The sequence below is a fragment of the Eulemur rufifrons genome, chromosome 8 (assembly GCF_041146395.1).
Source record: "Eulemur rufifrons isolate Redbay chromosome 8, OSU_ERuf_1, whole genome shotgun sequence".
Taxonomy (NCBI): Eukaryota; Metazoa; Chordata; class Mammalia; order Primates; family Lemuridae; genus Eulemur; species Eulemur rufifrons.
The window spans coordinates 110,734,026-110,755,960 of record NC_090990.1 but is presented as its reverse complement, the minus strand read 5'-3'; the positions used below and the strand labels follow the sequence as shown (position 1 = coordinate 110,755,960).

General features: G+C 35.3%; 2 protein-coding genes across 4 annotated transcripts in view; one reads left to right on the top strand and one right to left on the bottom strand.

Annotated features, from left to right (window-relative positions):
* Nucleotides 1–4,010: 4,010 nt before the first annotated feature.
* Nucleotides 4,011–9,271, top strand: TSHB (thyroid stimulating hormone subunit beta). Its single transcript, XM_069478935.1, has 3 exons — nt 4,011–4,045; nt 8,320–8,482; nt 8,934–9,271. The coding sequence occupies exons 2-3, from the start codon at nt 8,321–8,323 to the stop codon at nt 9,186–9,188; spliced, it is 417 nt and encodes a 138-aa protein (XP_069335036.1). The 5' UTR covers nt 4,011–4,045; nt 8,320; the 3' UTR covers nt 9,189–9,271.
* Nucleotides 9,272–18,236: 8,965 nt separating this feature from the next.
* Nucleotides 18,237–21,935, bottom strand: part of TSPAN2 (tetraspanin 2) — a 42,677-nt gene continuing 38,978 nt past the window's right edge. For all 3 annotated transcript variants that reach the window (XM_069478932.1, XM_069478934.1, XM_069478933.1), the window contains one exon: nt 18,237–20,442. In XM_069478932.1, coding sequence (XP_069335033.1) covers nt 20,377–20,442 — 66 coding nt within the window. In that variant the 3' untranslated portion in view covers nt 18,237–20,376. The remainder of the gene's footprint in view (nt 20,443–21,935) is intronic.

The following is a 21,935-nucleotide window of genomic DNA, read 5'->3' as shown; positions in this document are numbered from 1 at the left end:
TGGGGAGAGCTGAAATCTTAACAGTATTGAGTGTTTGGATTCATGAACATGATATATATCTGCATTGATTTAAATGTTCTTTAATTTCTCTCAGTTTTATGGTTTTCAGTGAATAGGTCTTACACATGTTTTGCCAAATATATCCCTATGTATTTCATATTTATTAATGCTATTGTAAATAGTATTGTTTTTATTTCAATATCTGATTATTTTAAAACTCTGATATCTATAGGTAGAAATACAATTGACTTTTGTATAGTAATCTTGTGTCTTGCAACCTTGCTAACTCATTTATTAGTTCTAGTAGATTTTGTAGATTCAATGAAATTTTCTATATAGATGATCATGTTATTTGTGAATAAAATTTTACTCCTTCCTTTCCAATCTGAATGCCATTTTCCCCTTGTCTCATTGCACTAACATTGCATCTCCAGTACAACGTTGAATAGAAGATGTGAAAGCAAACATTTTTGCCTTTTTCCTAATCTTAGGGAAAAAGCATTCTTCTGTCTTTCATTGTGTGTGTGTATATATATATATTTTTTTTTTTTTTGAGACTGGGTCTTGCTCTGTTGCCCAGGCTAGAATGAAGTGACATCATTATAGCTCACTGCAGCCTCCAACTCCACGGTTCATGTGATCCTCCTGCCTCAACCTCTCAAAGTTCTAGGATTACAAGTGTAAGCCACCATGCCTTGCCCTTTTAATATTAAGTATGATGTGAACCATAGGGATTTTTTGTTGATGTCTTTTATTAAATTTGGAAGTTTTCTTCTATCTTTTGTTTTCTGAGAATTTTGTCAGGAATGTATATTGGATTTTGTTAAATGCTTTTGTGTGTGAGAGTGTGTGTGTGTGTGTGTGTTTTCATTGAGATGATCTTTTTTTGTTGTTCTGGTAGTATGATGGATTCCATTGATTGAATGCAAATAAACCTTGCATTCCTGGAATAAACTCCAGTTGATCATGATGTATTATTCTTTTTTTTTTAATTTCAGAATATTATGGGGGTACACACATTTTGGTTACATAATTTGCTTTGTTTATCCAAAGGAAAAAAGACATTTTATAAAAAAAATACACTTGTATTCAAATGTTTACAGCAGCACAATTCATAATCACAAAGATGTGGAAATAACCCAAGCACCCACCAATACATGATTGGTTTAATAAAATGTGGTCTTTGTATACAATGGAGTGCTACTCAGCCATAAAAAAGGTTATCTAGTATCTTTTGTATTATCCTTTTCATACATTGTTTTATTCAGTTTGATAAATTTTTTGAGAATTTTTAGATCTATGTTCATTTCATGAAGGTTATTGGTCTGTAGTTTTCTTTTCTTGTAATGTCTTCTCTATGAACTCTAGGTGCCTTGGGCTCCATGGATTCCCAGGTCCTGCTCCTCAATTTGGCAATACTTCTGGCTTCTGCCTTGGTACCCCTCCCTGTATCATGTCCCAGAAACTTTCTCCAGGCAGTTTCTCCTTGTTTGTTTCCCATCTGTCTGGAATCACTTTTTTTTTTTTGTTATCTGATGTCTAACGTGTATAGAAACATTATTTCATATATTTTGCCCTATTTTATAGTTATTTTAGGTGGAAGAGCAAATCTGGGTCAAAAGTGCAAGTTCAATCTGCCCGGATTCTTTTAAAAGTATTAGATCATGTACATGAGGGCCTATTTAGAAAGAAAATCACTACCTAGATGTATGATATTTATTATAATTCTTCTATTATAGTAACAGGCCAAGTGTATATCAGTTACCCATTATATATATATTATCTAATATATATATCTTAGAAATATGTATATAAATCTACTAAAAACTGAGTTCTTGAATGAATGCTTTATACAAAATAGGCACTAGTTCCATTAGAAACACACATCTAACATTCCCTGGTTACCATATTCTTGTGTTAGTAGCTTGCCTGGAATCACTTGAAGCAGGTTAAACTTGGCATCCTCATTTTCACTTTCTCCATTTTCAAAGTTCTCTTACTGCATGGTAGATCATATTCCCAAGACTTGGGGGTTCCTGTAATGGCCATTTCTGGTATATATCTGTTAAATTAAACTAAATGTGGCCTGAGGATGCCTCTGTGCTGTGAGTTCCTACATAATGAATTGCAACCTAACTTAGTATGTAAACTAACTGAAAGCCTAACTAACTGTGTACTTTTATATCAAATGGCTGAGTTCCAGCTCATCACAGCAGCTGAACTTCAGTCAATCACAGGCAGACAACTGATCAGGCCCACTGAGCTGTAATGAATCAAACTGTTTCTGTACCTCACTTCCATTTCTGTCTATAAATGCTTCCTGCCCACCTTGTGGAGCACAGCTCTCTGAACCTCTTCTGGTTCTGAGGGCTGCCCAGTTCAGCATTCAGCAATCATTCTTTCCTTAATTAAACCCCATTAAATTTAATTTTTCTAAAGTTATTCTTTTAACATATCCTAAACTCGTCCTTGATCTTTCCATCATCCTCCAGGGAGATTCACCTAAATCAGGCCTCATTTTTTTCTTTTACTTTCATTAGCAATAAAGACTAGGATAAGTGAAGACAAATGAAGTTGTCAAAAACCTATAATAATATTTGTAATTTATTGAGCATCTCTCATATGCCAAGTGTTCTAAATATTTTCTCTAGTTCTCTTAAAACCACTAACCGTGAGGAGGGCCTTGGGGAATCAGAGAAGGCTATGCAAAAGAGTTGCTTTCTCAGGTAAGCCATGAAAGATGAGTAGGAGTTAAGTGACATGAGGCATGGAGTGGGGGATCAGGCATGTGTTCCATACAGAAAGAATGGCATATGAAAGGGCTTGGGGGCAAGAAAAAATGTGACTGAATTGAGGAACTCATTTCAGTTTGGCTGAAAAACAGAAAGTAGAGAAAGGGTGTGAGAAAATAGAAGGAGGGATTGGAGAGAAGGGAAACATGAAACTGGTTTGCTAAAACAGATTGTGAAGTGTTTTATAAAGGATACTAGGGATTTTGGACATTTTTTGTGGGCATGAGAAATTCCTATTGCATTTTGGGTGTATTACTTTAGTTACAGTGAGGGAAATGGGTTGAAAGGAGTAAAACAATTATGGCCATGGAGGTGGAGAAAAGTATACATTCGTTCCAAAAATTCAATAATTATTCATATATTCCCTTAGCCATTTATGCATTCAACAAATAATATTGACTGTCTACTACATAGTAGCCATTCTAAGTTTGTTAAATAAATATACTGAATTATCATAAATTAGCTATCATTTATTAAGAGCTTATTATGTGCCAGGCACTGTGTTAAGTGTTTTTTGGAAACATTGCTAATATCTTTTAATAGGTGAAGAAACTGATAAAGAGACGTCAAGCATGCGGATGTCATATAGCTAGTAAATGGCAGAACCAGAATTTGGTCTCAAGCCAGTTTGACATCTTGCCAGATTTGGCCATGTTATTTAAACAGTGACTATTTTACACATGTAAATTTTACTTAACATCTTTTAAAATCCAAAGAAAAACAATAAAATATTTTGAACTAATTAAAATTTTGTTTTTATCAGCAACATATGTGCCAACTGCTCTGGATGTCCAAAAAAGGAAGTTGCCTTTGCTTTATATATGAGGAATAATTTTATATATCTCTACATGAACACTCAAGCCCCAAATAAATTTTCATTCCCAAGACTGACTTAGATGATACTAGAGGGTTTCTTTAATTCGATTTTTCCCATTTTGTGTCTATCCTTTGTTAATACTAATAAGGGATATATTTAAAAGAGTAATTTTATTTTGAAATAGGGGAGAGGAAAATGCATGCTTCAATAATGTCAGAGTTTCCAGGGGAAAATATTGTGAGCTTGTTCATCTAAACACATTTTATTTGGGGTTCAGTATGAATTTTCAAAAGATGTTTTTCAGATAAGAAAGCAGTAATTCAAATGCAATTATATAAACAAGAAGATCAGAGGGGAATTATCCTGAAGGGTATAAAATGAACCAAGAGCTTTCAGTCTGGGTCATCACAGCATCCGCTCACCAATGCAAGATAAGGTAGGTGTCTATACTGAGAAGGCTCTGTGAAATAAAATGTTCTTATGCTAATTTTCTTTCATTTTCACTATTTTATCATTTATTTTAAAATGGCAAATGATGAGAGATAATTTACTTCAAAAGGCTCTAAAAATTTTAATTATTGCTCCAAATTGTTTAGTAATGGGTGAAGGTGAGTGAACTACATACATACGGATATTTAAAAAAAAAAAAATCCATTGACTTAAAGGAAGAGAAACAATTGGTCAGTTCCCTAATGAAGAACAACTGACGTGCATGGCTTTCTCCCATTTAGATTTTGATTGAAATATTTTATCAATTGAATAATCTGTGTATTAAATCCTCTCAATTACTATACTAATGGTCATCTTTGATGAAAATATACTTCTGGGAAATCTTAGTAAATTCAGTTTTGAGTACCTGCCGGGGTGGGTAATATACTCTGTATTACAAAGTCTTTTTAGGTATTTAACAGCTAACCCCCCTTGGATAGTATCCAATACACACACCTGCTGTATAGTACCTTTTACTCTCTAGAGAAATATGCTGCTTTAGTGACATTCCAGGATTGTTCATAGGATAGGCACTTGACTCTTTTTATGGTATAGTAAGAAATTTGGAGAGAAAAGATTGATGAAGTAAATTAGCAGAGCAGAGAGGAATGTGTTTATTAAGAATGAAAGTAAAGCAAAAAGAAGAGAGAAAAGGTGGAGGAAGGAACAAAGGAAAGAACATATCTTGGAACAAGAAGATATGTTGAAAATGGGGATATATATGGTCATGCATCTAAAGAAGGCATCTTATTATTTAGGGACTGCCTAAAATCATGCCTTTTGTGTTTAAGTGCTCAACAAATTATTTATGCTGATTTCAGAACAAGCACTTAAGTTGCGGAGGTGAGACCCCAGGTGACAATAAAGAAGAAATTGTGACAGATCATACAGGAAGGTATTAACACTGATTTAGATACTGTTATATAGTTATATAATCCTTCTTATATAGAATGCCAAGTGCTTCACGTGCATTGACTTATTTTTTATATGATTTTAGGAAGCGGCATCTGGAAAAATGAAAGCACAAAGATATTGTTCAGTTACATACAACTGCAATTAAATCTGGAAGCAGAATTCTAGATCATTAACTCATAGCAATCTTAATGTCAGGGATCTGACACTAATTTATCATATAGAATCACAGACTATTTGTACTGCACAAACCTTCATGATTATCTTCTGGTTCTAAGTCTTCCTCTGTATAGATGAGGAAATTGAGGTCCAGAAAGATTTTGTGGGTAAAGTTTAACTATTTATAGTAAAGAAGTAAAGGAGAAAGAATAGTTCTTTCTTTATAGCCACCAAGTTGTACAGCTACTGTGGCTGGTAATTCACTTTTATTTTTTGCTTTTGTTAGTTTAGAGTTCTACATTTATAAGAGAAACTTCAAAAAATGTTATACAGAGTGTCCATAGTGAATATGGTAACAATGGAAAACAGTTCCAAAACAATTTTTCATCCTACATTTTAAAATAGGTCAGTTGTGCTTGTCTCTTTTCTATTTTGCAGATGGGGAAATAAGGCCCAAACAGATTATATATTTTAGTCAATTTCTCATAGATCCATGTAAGAATTTTGTTCCTCAGTTTCTAGACCAATATTCTCATTACTTGGTCAACACAAATCTAGTTTATATAGACTCATAGAGCTAGATGTTAAAATATGTGAAGGTAATTTTTTCCTATGACGAAAACTCAGTAGCTGGCTATCTAGATGGGTAAGAGGTACAATGATCATGATGGATGAGTATTTTCCATCATTTACCTGGTAGGTATTTTTAAGATCCTGTAGAGTATCTTCTAGGTCTGTGGCTCTAAAATAATGGAACCAGCTCTATACCATAGAAGGAGCTCACATTGGAGAAGCACTTGAGAGTATCAGAGCACTTACTCCATGAGTAAGAAATTCTTATGTTTTTGCTTCCTAATTCAAATACAAAAAACTCCAAAGAATGAATGAATACATAACATTTTATTTAAAAGAGTTCACCAGAAAACCCTTCTTATTTTAACCTTTAATACCGAAAAGTCTTCCTAAAATGGGTTAGTTCATTTCCTCATCTATCCAGAAGTGAAGTTAAACATATGGAAATCTTTGATAATTGTGGGTCTCAGAATCATAATTTGGATTATTTCAGAGCGCATAGAACAATCTATATTTTTATTATTTATATTCATACTTAGTTCCTCCACTAGACTGTCAGCCATCTGGGTAAAGGATCATATCTTAACCATTTGTGTCTCTCAGTGCCTGGCTCAGGTGCTCAATATATGTTCATCTAATTTACCTGCAATTTTCATTCTAGGAATAGGAGATTGGTGAAATGACCACTGATCCCTGGAATTTTACATTTAAAACAAATCACTGGTAACCTGTGTAATGTGGTTTTCATGGTTTCTTATAAGTTGATTGAAAACAAATTTTGGTGAACTGAGACTAAGTCTATGAGGTTTCAGTTAACAGAGGTTTTAGAGTATGCAGCTTAAAGATGCTGTCAGGATATAATTTGAAAAAATCTTGATACTTTTTTGGTGATTTAATAAAAATGTTTAGTGAATTATAATTTATTTAATAAAATAAGCAAATAAGTTTATGTTCATAGATAACAATACCACTCCATTAAGGCATATATTTTCTTTACTGACAATGATACTTGAGAAGGAAAAAAAATCCAAACATACCTAACTAGCTGTACAATATTTGTAAGACAAAAAAATCTTCTTAATCTTTGATATGATCAGCTTACATGCAAAAAATCTGAAATTTGATCACCCCCCTCAGTAGTAGAACTAAAATAATTATGTCATAACATTACCCAGATCATTATGATGTCCAGTTGATATTGAACAAGTTCTTCATCACACAGGCTCTGTTGAGATGGATGTTCTACTTCTATCTGAGGCACTGTGGACTCTCTGTTGTCTTCTATGTACCCAAAAATTATTTAATGTTCCTGGCTAACCCATATGGAGCTGACATCTTTGATTATATTATTCTCATTATGTCAACTTATATTTTTGCCTCTATACTTTTTTTGAAGTAATGAATTCCATATACCTTCTGTGTAAAATAATCCTTTACTTTTTCCAACTCTACTTCTTTCCACCTTAAAGGAATATTCAAAGGGTTCAGAAGGAGGAGGGGTGGGGAGTCTTAGGCTTCTGAGTTAGCCCCTTAACACCAGTGGCAATTTTAGCTGACCTTTTCTGGACTTTCCTTAGCTTCATTATGTCTTCCTTGACAGCTAATAGGTAGAATTATATGCAAGATTATATGCATTGGGATGGTGTTGAAATTTGGTTATGCTTTTTCTCAGTTTCTTTGCCCTTTCTGATTATAACCAAATAGTGTTTTTTTGCCATTTAAGCTACTGAACCAAAGTTTTTAGAAAACTACAGTTCTGAGGCCGGGCGCGGTGGCTCACTCCTGTAATCCTAGCACTCTGGGAGGCCGAGGTGGGCGGATCGTTTGAGCTCAGGAGTTCGAGACCAGCCTGAGCAAGAGCGAGACCCCATCTCTACTAAAAATAGAAAGAAATTATATGGACAGGTAAAAATATATATAGAAAAAAAATTAGCCGGGCATGGTGGTGCATGCCTGTAGTCCCAGCTACTCGGGAGGCTGAGACAGGAGGATCGCTTGAGCTCAAGAGTTTGAGGTTGCTGTGAGCTAGGCTGATGCCACGGCACTCACTCTAGCCTGGGCAACAGAGTGAGACTCTGTCTCAAAAAAAAAAAAAAAAAGAAAACTACAGTTCTGGGAAAGCCTTTCTTAAACCTGTTAACTCACTTCTTATAATCATAAAGTAAAGTATTTATATTATTTATCCACTGAACGAATTATTTTACAGTTAGTTGACATGTACATCTCTGCCATTTTTCTATTGTGGTGTTTCAGGCTTGCCATTTCACTGCCCAGTGGTGCTTAGTGGAACTTGCAAACAGCATCTCCACTATGCGAGCTCGTACACTACGGGGTATGTGGATCATAGCCACATCTTAGTGTATATTGGAAAGTTATGGAGAGTATTAAATATGCAAAACACCTAATGGGGCCTAGGATAAAGTAGGCATTCCATAAACAGCTGTTATTGTTATTATTGGCTCTGTGTGTGTGTGTGTGTGTGTGTGTGTATGTGTATTCATGCTCTTTGCAAATGTTCCTTCTGAATATCCTGAAAAGATACATGTAAAACGTTCTTTAATTTTATCTTTGATCTAGCATGACTGCTATCTTCCTGATGTCCATGCTTTTTGGCCTTGCATGTGGCCAAGCAATGTCATTTTGTATTCCAACTGAGTATACAATGCACGTCGAAAGAAAAGAGTGTGCTTATTGCTTAACCGTCAACACCACCATCTGTGCTGGATATTGTATGACACGGGTATGTAGTTCATCTCATTTCTTTTAGCTGTAAATTATATAAACCTTGAAACAGTCTATTTCTATCTAAAAAGGAAATGAGATAAATCACAACCTCATTTCCCCAATCTAATGGTTATTGGCTCCTTAGAAGTAGAGTGCACAGGTTACAATATTATGTGGATCTACTCACCACAATGGGTACAGATAATTTGATAACAGTTTTATGTCCCAAATTTATTTAAACCATATCTTGTTCTCATGAACAAGGATGAAAGAGAGGAGGGTGTCACTTTTGTCTCTGCAGGATTCAGTGTGGTTGTGTTAAGTTGGTATTGGGGAATGAGGCTAAAGAATCCTTTCCCAGTTGTGTTTGTGACAAAGGAATATAAATGAATTTATTTTTGTTTCCATTATCTGTGTGTTTCCTAAAATCCTATCACATTATACTCTCTTTTATGTTCTTTCCTCAGGATATCAATGGCAAGCTATTTCTTCCCAAATATGCCCTGTCCCAGGATGTTTGTACATATAGAGACATCATCTATAGAACTGTAGAAATACCAGGATGCCCACACCATGTTGCTCCTTACTTTTCCTATCCTGTTGCTATAAGCTGTAAGTGTGGCAAGTGTAATACTGACTATAGTGACTGTACACATGAGGCCATCAAGACAAACTACTGTACCAAACCTCAGAAGTCTTATCTGGTGGGATTTTCTGTTTAACTTTAAGAGCACTATAATTTGCAATTTGGTTAAATGTGTTTACCTAGAATAAAACTAATAAAATATCATTATGTTTCACAATACCTTGTGTACATTTTAAGTACTGTTTAATCCATACCCACACCCACAAAGGCATGAGAAAGCTAAAGGAATTTTGGAAGAAAAGGTGAATGAATGACTCTTTCAAACTCAGGTGAAGAATGGTTTTCATGTGAAGGGTGGAGTGGAGGAAACGGGACATGAAATGCTAATGAAAGCTAGCCTTGAGCAGGCTCTCCTAATAGAGGTGGGAGGTTTGTCTAGACACAGAAAGTAAATGTGGGACCACTACAGAGTTATGAAGAGAGGGTGATGTGATCAGAAGCTGAAGGAACACATGGTGTCAGGATGGTGTCAGAGTAGTGGAAACATCTACTTCCAAAGGCTAGAAGCAGGCTGGCGTGGAGGTGGGGAGTAAGGAATATGTGGAATCTACAATATAATACTTTATCCTAGTCATTCAAATGCACTGGATAAAACCCATTAAAACTCAGTAAAGATTATAGGAACTATTATCTTTAATTTAATTACTTTGGTGGGCCAACTGACCTGTGAAAGTTATACCCTAAAAGGTCAATTTACAAAGCCTAGAAAAGAGGCCACGATCATTTTACATGTAGAAGTCTAAATCCTTCATAGTCCTTCAAGTAATAGGAGATACTTTCCAGCATTTATACCAAGAGCAACTTGTACTGTTTTGACTTTTGATGTCATGAAAAACTAGTATGATTATGAAAGGTTTTAGGGACAGGGGAAGAGTGCTAAGGGATTTAATAGCGTAGAATCATCCTAAATTCTAATCTAAACCTTCATCAATACTGAAACACTGTTTTCTGGTAAATGTGCTTGGTAAGCAGCTGTTTATTTTTCTTTTCCTTCCTTAGATACTCTTTCACGAGAGTTTGGTTTCAAAAGACGCTTGAAGTGAGACAGACCTAGTGCACTGCAGAATTGACTTCAAAAAGAGTATTTATCCTCTTTGTCCATTACTCTCCATTCACACTGCCAGTATCAACGTGAAAATTAATAATCAGCAGGGCCAGTTGCCTTTACTGTATCCCACAGCCACTGGTTAAATTTAGCTGGGCATCCTGTAAATACCTGCATGCTGACAGTACCCAGGGTGGGGGTGGGGGTTGTGGTGGTGAGGTACAGATGGATTAGTACAAAGCCTGTGGTTTGCCAATGGGGAGGGAATGGTTATATATTTACATGCGAAAGGAACCCACATTATTTTTACCTCAATATTGAAGTTAATAATTGTGTGGTCCAAATATTAATCTGGGGCTTTAGGTTCTCCTATCACTTGATAATATAGACATTTAAAGCTGCATAGCACTTAAAACTATATAAAAAATATAGAACTTTAATTAATGAATTAAAAGCCTAATGTTCAAACCTAACTGGCACTAGTCACAAATAACTTTCGTGGATTCTGAAAGAGTTTTTTAAAGGACTTGAAATGTAGAAAGGCCAAGTGGTTTAGGGAAGCCCTTTATAAACAGTCTAGATCAGAAGACAATACTGAAATGGGTTTCCTCAACCTGCAGGGAGGAGGCTGGGCCTGGACAATGGTGTGGTGGGCCTGTGCCATCATGGGCCACAGAATCCTAGAGTAAGCACATCAGAGACAACTTGTTTCCTCCCACTGAGGGTAATCCATTTGGAACAGATGCACATATGAATTATAGACTGCCCCTGACTTATGATTTTTCAATGTTATGATGAGTTTATCTGGATGTAACCCCATTATAAGTTGAGGAGCATCTGTATATTAAACTGTTCTTGAAAGTGGAGTTGTCTGAGACAGAGAATCCTTAGGATAGAGCTTAGGGAATGGGAATAATTAAACTTTGCCTCAACTGGATCCAGAAACTTGGGTATATGGAAATACTGTTTTGGAGGGTCTTGGTGTTCTTTGGGTTTAAGACAGGGAGAATGAATGGAGTGCTTAGAAATGAGAAGGCAAAGAATTATTGTGTGTGTGATAGGAGAAAGATGAAAACTGGAACATCCTCTGAAGGGATCTTTAAAGTCAACCTAAAGTTTAAAAAAATCAGTTCTTGGCAGAGGAAATTTGAGGCTCAGTTCTTTAAAAAAAAGGCTTCTCTTATTGTCATTTGACTCTGAATTACGAGGGAATTCTAGTAATAAAAACTCTTTTATATAAGAAATTGCCTTTTTTTAAGAGGAGCAAATCTAAGTGCAATAAAAATTATTTTATAAAGATAACTTCCACTCTAACTCTGTTGTTCGATATTGGATTCTTCTCATCTCTCCTGGTTAATTCCTATTTATCTTTTAAGACAACTCTGTCACTTTCTCTACTTCTGCTGCCCTCCTTCCACCTGCTATTTCTGCCTGCTTAGCACCCACGTCCTTTCTTCTGGTAGCGGCACCTTGATTTTCCTTTGGGGATTCTCATCCTCCACACTTTAAGTTAAAGTGGTTTCAGTGGGGCTGATGGGGTTGGATATGCTACTGAGGCTCAACCAAGCCTGTACTATTGGAAAAAGGAGTGCTTGCCCTGTGGGGGTTCCTAATGTGAATGTGAACCTGGAGCCACTTCTGGCCATCTTTGGCATCTCTTGGAAACAGCTAGCCTGAGAATAAAGCTAACCCAGGGGAGAGAGCAAGAGAGACTGAGGAGAGCGAGAAACCTATTGATATCATTTGAGCTTAAACTAAAGCCAGCTTTACCCCTTAAAGAAACTGTAACTTTCCTTTTCTGTTTAACTAGTTAGAGTTGGGTTTCCAACACTTGCAGCTGAAAAGACCTGACCGGCTGGGTGCGGTGGCTCATGCCTATAATCCTAGCACTCTGGGAGGCTGAGGTGGGAGGATCGCTTGAGCTCAGGAGTTCGAGACCAGCCTGAGCAAGAGTGAGATACTGTCTCTACTAAAAATAGAAAGAAATTAGCCAAACAACTAAAAATAAAAAAAATTAGCTGGGTATGGTGGCACGTGTCTGTAGTCCTAGCTACCAGGGAGGCTGAGGCAGGAGGATCGCTTGAGCCCAGGAGTTTGAGGTTGCTGTGAGCTAGGCTGACGCCATGGCACTCTAGCCCAGGCAAGAGAGCGAGACTCTGTCTCAAAAAAAAAAAAAAAAAAAAAAAAAAAAGGACAAGTTATTTGAAAATACAAAAGCAGAGGAGGAAAAAGAATGAAGTACACTTACAATATCTAGAAAATAGCCTAAGAAGGGCAGATCTGTGAGTTATTAGCTTTGAAGAAGAAGTAGAGAAAGTGATAGGGGTAGGAAATTTATTCAAAGAAATAACAGAGAACTTTCCAAACCTATAGAAAGATAAGAATACTCAGGTACAAGAAGGGCAAAGAACACCAAGCAGATTCAACTCAAGTAAGACCACACCAAGGCATAAAATAATTAAACTTTCAAAGGTCAAGGACAAAAAAATATCCTAAAAGCTGCAAGAGAAAAGAAGCAAATAATATATAAAAGAGCTCCAATATGCCGGGCAGCAGACTTCTCAGTGTAAACCTTATAGGCCAGGAGGGAGTGGGATGACATATTCAAAGTGCTGAAGGAAAAAAAAAAAACATTCATCTGAGAAAATCTATCCTTCAAACACAAAGGAGAAATAAAGACTTTCCCAGACAAACAAAAGCTAAGGGAATTCATCACCACCAGAACTGCCTTATAAGAAATGCTTAAGGGAGTTCTTCAATATGAAAGACATGGATGCTAACATGCAACTAGAAATCATTTGAATGTATAAAATTCACTAGTAAAAGTAAGTACACGGGCAAATTCAGAATATTCTAATGTTCTCATTGTGGTGTGTAAACCACTCATATGTTTAGTATGAAAGCTAAAAGACAAAGCTATCAAAAATAATAACTACAACAATTAGTTAAGAAACTGGCAATATAAAAAGACATAAATTGAGACAACAAAAAGTGGGGAAGATGAGTTAAAGTGTATTTTTTTTTTAGTTTTTGCTTTGCTTTTTTGTTTCTTTCCCTTATGATCAAAGTTAAGTTTTTATCAGTTTAAAATAACTTATTCTAACTTTAAGATGTTTTTTGTAATCCATGGCAATCACCTATAGCAATCACCAAAGCAAAAACCTATAATAGATACACTAAAAATAAAAAGCAACAAGTGAAAACATACTACTAGAGAAAATCACTTATCCACAAAGAAAAACAGAAAGAAAGAAAGGAAGAGAAGACTTAAAAAAAAATAGAAAACAAATGTCAAACTGGCAGTAGTAAGTTCTTTCCTATGAAAATAACGTAGATTAAATTCTCCAATTAAAAGATACAGAGTGGTCTTAATCTATAATCCCAACATATGTGAAGCCAAGGTGGGAGGATCACTTCAACCCAATTCTAAAAAAAATTTAAAAAATTGCCAGGTACAGTGGCATGTGTCTATAGTCCTAGCTACTTGGGAGGCAGGAGGATCACCTGAGACCAAGAGTTTGAGGTTATGGTGAGCTATATTGCACCACTGCTCTCCAGCCTGGGTGACACAGTGAAACCCTGTCTCTAAAACAAAAACAAAAACAATGACTGAATAAATAAAAAACAAGACCTAGACCCAACTACATATGCTGCCTACAAGAAAATCATTTAACCTATAAAGTTATATAAAGTTATACACAGACTGAAAGTGAAAGGATGGAAAAAGATAATTCCATACAAATGTAAACCAAAAAAGTGCAGGAGTAGCCATATTTACATCAGATAAAATAGACTTTAAGTCAAAAAAGGAGACAAAGAAGGTCATTATATAATGATAAAGAGATTATTTAGCAAGAAGATATAACAATTGTAAATATATTTGTACATAATATCAGAGCACCCAAATATATAAAGCAAATATTCATAGATCTAAAGGGAGAGAGAGATTGCAATGCAACAAGGATAGGGGATTTCAAGACTTCATTTTCAGCAACTAAAAAATCATTCAGATGGAAAATCAGCACAGAAATATTGGAAATAAACTACACTCTAGACCAAGTGGACCTAACAGACAGAACATTTTACCCTACTGCCGCAAGAGTACACATTCTTCTTATCAGCACATGAACATTTTCCAGGATAGAACACCTGTAAGGCCACAAAACTCAAAAAATTCAAAAAAATTGAAATCATATTGTTTCTTCTCAGACTACAATGGAATAAAACTAGAAATAAATAACAAGAGGAACTTTGGAAACTGTACAAATAAATGAAAATTAAACAACATGCTCCTGAATAAACAATGTCAATCAAGAAATTTAGAAGAAAATTAAAAAATTTCTTGAAACAAATGAAAATGGAAACCCAACATACCAAAACCTATAGGATACAGTAAAAGCAGTAATAAGAGGAAACACCTACATCAAAAAAGTAGAAAGACTTCAAATAAACAACATGATAATGTACTTCAAAGAACTCGAAAAGCAAGAAAAAACCAAACACAAAATTAGTAGAGAAAAGAAATAATAAAGATCAGAGCAGAAATAAATGAAGTTGAGACTAAAAAAATATAAAAGATCCATAAAAAGAAAACTTGGCTTTTTGAAAAGATAATAAAATTGACAAACCTTTCTAACAGAAAAAAATGAAAGAAAACCCAAATAAAATCAGAGACAAAAAAGGAGACTTTACAACTGATATCATAGAAATACAAGGGATCCTTACAGACTATTATGAATAACTATATGCTAACAAATTAGAAAACCTAGAACAAATGGATAAATTCCTAGACACATACAACCTACCAAGATTGAACCATGAAGAAGTAGAAAACCTGAACGTCAATGAATACTGACATAGAAAACAGTAATAAAATCAAAACCACAATGAGATATCACCTAACCCCAGTCAGATTGGCCTCTATCAAAAAAATCCCAAAACAACAAATGCTGGTGAGGATGTGGAGAGACGGGAACACTCTTACACTGCTGGTGGGACTGCAAATTGGTGCAACCTCTGTGGAAAAGAATTTGGAGATACCTCAAAGAGTAAAAATAGAAATACCGTTCGATCCAGCAATAGCACTGTTAGGCATCCACCCAAAAGAGCAAAAGACATTCTGTAATAAAGACATCTGCACCTGAATGTTTATGGCAGCACAATTCACTATAGCAAGGATGTGGAAACAACCCAAGTGCCTGTCAATTCATGAGTGGATTATTAAAATTTGGTATATGTATACAATGGAATATTACTCAATTGTAAGAAACGACAGTGATCTAGCACCTCTTATATTTTCCTGGATTGAGCTTGAGCCCATTATCTGCAGTGAGGTATCACAAGATCGGAGGAATAGCCTCCACATGTTTTCGCCATCAAATTGGCACTAACTGATCAACACTATGGTGCTCACACGGTAGAAATATTCTCCAGGGATTAGGGGGGTGGGGGTGGGACAACTAATGGTCACAGTGTGCATTGTAGAGGGGAAGGGCAAGCCTCTAAACCTCACTTGGGTGAGGCAAAGACATAAAATGTAACCAAAACGTTTGTATCCTCATAATATCCTGAAAAAAAAGAAACAGTAATAAAAAGTCTCCCATCGAAGAAAAGCCCAGAAACTGATGGTTTCACTGCTGAATTGTCAAACATTTAATGAAGAATACTGATTCTACTCAAACTATTCCAAAAAATAGAAGAGGAAGAAATATTTCCAAATTCATTCTATGAGGCCAGCATTACCCTGATACCAAAACCAGACAAAGTAACAACAAAAAAAGAAAACTATAGGCCAACATCCCTGATGAACATACATGCAAAAATCCTCAATAAAATAGTAGCACACAAAATTCAATGACACATTAAAAAGATCATTCACCACGATCAAGTGGCATTTATCCCAGGGATGGAAGGATGGTTCAACATATGCAAATCAATAAACATGATACATCACATTAATAGAACCAAAGAGGAAAACTGTATGATCATATCAATGGATGCTGAAAAGGCACATGATAAAATTCAATATCCCTTCATGATAAAACTCTCAACAAACTGGGTATAGAAGGAACATACATCAAAACAATAAAGGTCATACATTACAAACCCACAGCTAGTATACTGAATGCAGAAAAATTGAAATCCTTTCCTCTAAGATCTGGAACAAAACAAGGATGCTCACTTTCACCACTTCTATTCAACATAGTACTAGAAGTCTTAGCCAGAACAATTCAGCATGAGAAAAAAATAAACAATATTCAAATAGGAAAGGAAGAAGTCTAATAATCCTTGCTTGCAGACAACATGATCTTATGTTTAGAAAAACCTAAAGACTCCACCAAAAAACTCTTAGAATTGATAAATGAACTCAGTGAAGTTGCAGAATACAAAATCAACATATAGAAATCAGTAGCATTTCTATATGCTAATAGTGATCAATCTGAAAAAGAAATTAAGAAAGCAATCCCATTTACAATAACTATAAATATTAATAAATGAAATACCTCGGAACAAATTTAACTAAAGAAGATAAAGCTTTCTACAAGGAAAACTATTTAAACACTGATGAAGTAATAGAAAACGATAAAAAAAAAAAAAGGGAAAGACATCCTATGTTCAAGGATTGGAAGAATTAATATTGTTAAAATGACCATACTACTCAAAGTGATCTACAGATTCAGTGCAATCTCTATTAAAATACCAATGACATTCTTAACAGAAATATAAAATACAATCCTAAAATTCATATGAAACTAAAAAGGACCCCGAATAGCCAAAGCAATCCTGGGTAAGAAATCAAAAAACAAAAATAAAGCTGGAGGAATCACATTAATAGACTTCAAAATATATTACAAAGCTATAGTAACCAAGACAGCATGGTACTGGCATAAAAACAAACACAGAGATCAACGGAACAGAATAGAGAACCCAGATATATATCCATTTATAGCTACCTCATTTTTGACAAAGCTGACAAGAACATACATTGAAGAAAGGCCAGTCTCTTCAATAATTGGTGCTGGGAAAACTGGATATCCATATTCAGAAGAATGAAACTAGACCCTTATTTCTCACTCGATACAAAATGCAATCAAAATGGATTAAAGTCTTAAATGCAAGATATGAAACTATGAAACTACTAGAAGAAAACCTTGGGGAAATGCTTTGGGACAATGGTTTGGACAAAGATTTCTTCAGTGAGACCTCAAAAACACAGGCAACCGAAGCAAAAATTGACAAATGGGATTACATCAAGCTAAAAAGTTTCTGCACCTCAAAAGAAACAAGTGATCCTCCTGTATCAGCCTCCCAATATGCTGGGATTACAGGCGTGAGCCACCACGTCCAGCTATACTATTTTATACAAGGAACTTGAACATCTGTAGATTTTGGTATCTGTGGGGGGTCTTGGAACCAATCCCCCACAAGTACCAAGGGACAACTGTATATGTAATAAGAGTCCTTAGCATGTTGATTTTAAATCCAACTGCTAACCCTAACATTATAGAAGGGTTACCGCTCTGTTTCATTTTTTACTATATAATGTGATTTGATTGGTAGTTGGATATTTAGATAAGTTGGGGGAAGGTGTGTAGAAAGATATAATAAGGACTTTAAGAGAAATCAAATAAGCAATTTCAGTACATAGAAAATTTAATTTGAAATAACTTAAAATATTTCATCGTTAATTTTAATTCAGTGCTTTGGCAAGAGAGGCTTAAAAAAATGTTTGGGTCTGATCTCAGATTAGTTCAGATAAACAGAAATAATCAAAAATTTATGCATACATGTGTGCATGTATATACACACACATACATACTTAACACACACATACATGTATACATACATTTAAATTATATATGTATATATAATCAAAAGGTATAGATTCAAGGTATATAGATTCAAGATATATAGGGATTATATATCTACATATAGACATACTCTATTCACATACACAGATGGATATAGATCTTTTGTCTATATTTATATATCTGTGTGTATGTGTGTGTGTATAAATATGCACAAACATATATACACACACATACATATATATATACACATACATATATATATATATATATATAAAATCTGTCAGTGGTGGAATTTTCTAATCTTGCTCATGCATATTTTTTGGAAAGCTTACCCCCAAAAGGGGCACGTTAATCATATGTAGAACAGATCCCTTCTCTTCCCTTTTTTTTAATTAAAATTTTTTAAAAAAATTAATTTGTTTTTATTCTTCCACTTTTTAGTGTTATAGTCTTTTTAAAAGCTGTAAATTCAGATAGGGAATGAAACATTTTTGTGGAACCAGAGACGATTCCGTGCTGGAAGGAACCTGAGTATGTACTTGGGCTTTTTTTCCTGTCTGCAGGAAGACAGATGAACTAAAGCTACTAAGAGAGCTGGACTGTACATTCTTTGCTTAAAAGCGACATTTCTTAACTACAGGGGTACAAATATTTATTTCATGAAGTGATTTTCTTAAAATAATCTTTTCTTTAGCTATAGACACAGTCAGCCATGCACAATTAAGTTTTTAGCTTGCTTCCAATCATTTTTCCTAGAAAAGTTTCCTCCATTGTTAGTAGCAGTAGTAAGTACGGCAGAAAGAGAAACGTGGTTCTACATGGGAGCGAGACTATTTCAAGCAGTTGTATCAACAAAATGTTTTGTGAAAGTTTCTTGGGAGCATGATATCAATACTTTCCTTTAGTGCACACCCAAACACTTGTGTTCTCATGTGTATAGAAGTTCACTTGGGGTTTTACAAAGTCGCCCAACTTTTGTGTGGCCTTTTAAAATGTAATTTTTAAGAATCTATGATTTATTAAAAGTAACAAGTTACTAGTTAAAAATTACTGACAAACATGCCAATTTAGATCCTAAATTTGGGTTTACATGCTTAAAGTCAAGCATTAAGACCCCTCCCCCCCTGAAAAGCCCTGAAAATTTTATTTTCATAGGAGACTTGCACAGAAAGAACATATTTTTGTGTTGTGTGTATATATAAATATATCTGTTTCCTGAACTTGTTTCTGTTGTGTGCACACAATTGGGAGAAGATGCTTTTCTTTGTTATTTTGGTTTGGCCAAGGATGCTCATAAGATAATATTGAATTATGAAGGACTTTGTTTTACTTATTTTAAGTGGTGAAAACTGTAGTACTTAATCTATGAAGAAGAATTCTTTAGGTGAATAAATAAGAAAATACAAAAAATTAGGAAAATATGTAAACTCAAATTATGAGGTATTTCAAAGATACAATGCCAGTAAAAATTCTCTTTCTCACAATTGGAAACTGTCAGATCTCTTGCTTTAGTCTTTCTGTCCCTACATTTGGAGAAACACAGAAGAGTTTGAGATAAAAGCCATTTGGGGGATGGGAGGGTTGCAGTACTTCAGAGTCAGAAAAGGAAGTAATAAAGCAATATTTACATATCTTTGTATAAGAACGAATATTTCCTTAAAAAATCGTTAAAAGTTTTTAGTCCTATAAACACTCACTTTTATAGGGCACGTGATTGTCTGTGTGACTTTTCTTTCCAGAGGAAGGTTTTTTTTTGTTTTTAAATACTAGGAAAACATGACTTATTCAAATTAGATTTTCCATGCTATATTTAGTTTTACAGATGTGTTTAGTTCTAAAACTGTGGTTTACTGTATTCTGGGGAGAGCATGTATATAAAAAATCCCAGGAAATCCTTACACCCAATTCAGACACAGTCAATTTTAACACTCCACTGTGATCTCTCCATTCTTGTAGCTTATTGCTTCCACGAACTAGAAATCCCTGAATTCCCTGTATCTAATTTTCAATGGCTAGAGTCTGAGAAACTGACCCATTATCACTTTCTATGAATAGCTAAGTTTTAAAAGTCTCTCAAAATTTCTTGATCTTTTTCTGGGAGTTAAATAGGTTGTTCTTCTTACATAACAAGAATCAGGAATTCCCAGCAAACAGATTTCATTATGTACAATGCATATACCAGAAACACAGATCACACATTAATATGCTCTCAGTCAACATACACAGGCAGTCACTCAAGGGGTAAACCAGTAATGAGCCAAACATACATACATGTGCAAATGTACAATTGACAGCAAATTATTTTAGATCCTAATGTCGTTTGAATATTAAAAATGAGCTGGGAGACCGCTCCTGTGACATTTGGTATGAAAGCCCTAGATTGCAATTTTCATGTAGAAGTACATAGTTCATATCACATCCCGTGAGTTTCGTATCGCACAGCAAAGGACCATGCTGAATATCATGCCAAAGATCTGAAACAGAAGGAACCATTCGTTAGTGACTTTTAAATGTGTACTGAATTATAAAAGGTCAGCAAACACCCTGGGTGTCTACTTCAAGTCAACAAGTGATTATAAGCAGTAATTACTGGTTATAAATAACATTTTTATATGTCACTTAATGTTGGCTACTGGGTAATCTTTTTTCATATTAACTCTACTTGAAATGCATTATTATATTGTTATTGTTAAAACATAATAACAATGCTCTGCTGTAAGAAAAGGGCTCTGTTTCAGAATTATAGAACAGTTCTTTATAATTGTGAAGACTGATATACTACTAGTTTTGGAATTTTATTTCAGGTTAATCCAAGATCTCTTTTGTATATTCATTTTGAAAAATGTGTTCATAACCACTTGTTTACATATGCTTGTGGTCTAAACAGTTTTCTATTGTTGGAAAACCTGTATGTTTTTACAACAGTGACCACATATTAAAAAGTGGAGCATCACTTCATTCCTGGTCCATTTCTAAGTACAAATGATGTTTAACTGTTTAACTCAGTTTACCAAAGTGTAACAGGTATCTGAACTATATTACTGACTTCTTCTACCTCTTGGCTAGCTCTCTGAGAAGTTAAATAGTTGGGTGAAATCAGTATTCACTTAGATGGTTGGAATAGAAAAATGCCAAAAGATCCTTCTTGTCCTCAATTATTTCCCTTACAATTTTGCAGAGCCTGTGAAATCCTATCTGTAGGCATCATTTTATAAATTACTGTCAACATTTGTTTTAAAAATTCGGTACCATAACTCTCTGGTTCTCTCCTCAATTCCATCCTAAGTCAGACCTGGATCTATAAATGCTAAATTCAACCAAGTATGAATGACCAGTTGTTTCGGAAGGGGAGGGGCAGACTTAGGTCAGGACATAGCCGGGAGAAGGATTTCAAGCCTCAATGCCAGTGTGTGGCAGGGGAGACAGCTAATATACACTTAGCTAACTGATTACACAGTGCAACTCTCCCCTTATAAAGAAAAGAATTAAAAAAGAAAAAGAATTAAAGGAAACTCTGGGGTTGCTGATTCGAGACAACCCATGAGGCACTTGCCCTTTGCCATGGTTGTAAGGCCGGACACACCCCTATCCCTCCTCCTGTGCTCTGAAGAGGTTCCTTGGAAAGAGACTTCTGTCCCAGCCTGCTGCTGGGATGAGTCAGGGGAGACTGCTGCCAGGACGCTCATTTGTTGAGACCGTAGGATTGTTAGGAGGGTCTATTTGATACCTCCATTATGGAGAACGTTTCAACCCCCCTGCCTCAGGATTGTCTTTGGGGGAGCTGCAGAACTGCACCAGGCTAACCCCAGGGCAGGTGGGGAGGGCCTGAGGGATGTCCCTGGATTTGGAGGTCCTCAGCATGGTATTTCCAGCCACTGTTGCTCTCCTCTGTGGTCTAAATACAGAAAAGGGAAAAGGTGCTTGTATGTGCCCTGAGAACTGCCAATTCATTGATTTCCTCACAATT

Coding starts and splice junctions, on each gene's coding strand:
- TSHB (XM_069478935.1), top strand. CDS start 8,321: ATGACTGCTATCTTCCTGATGTCCATGCTTTTTGGCCTTGCATGTGGC. Junction 8,483..8,933: donor CTGGATATTGTATGACACGG/GTATGTAGTTCA, acceptor TTCTTTCCTCAG/GATATCAATGGCAAGCTATT.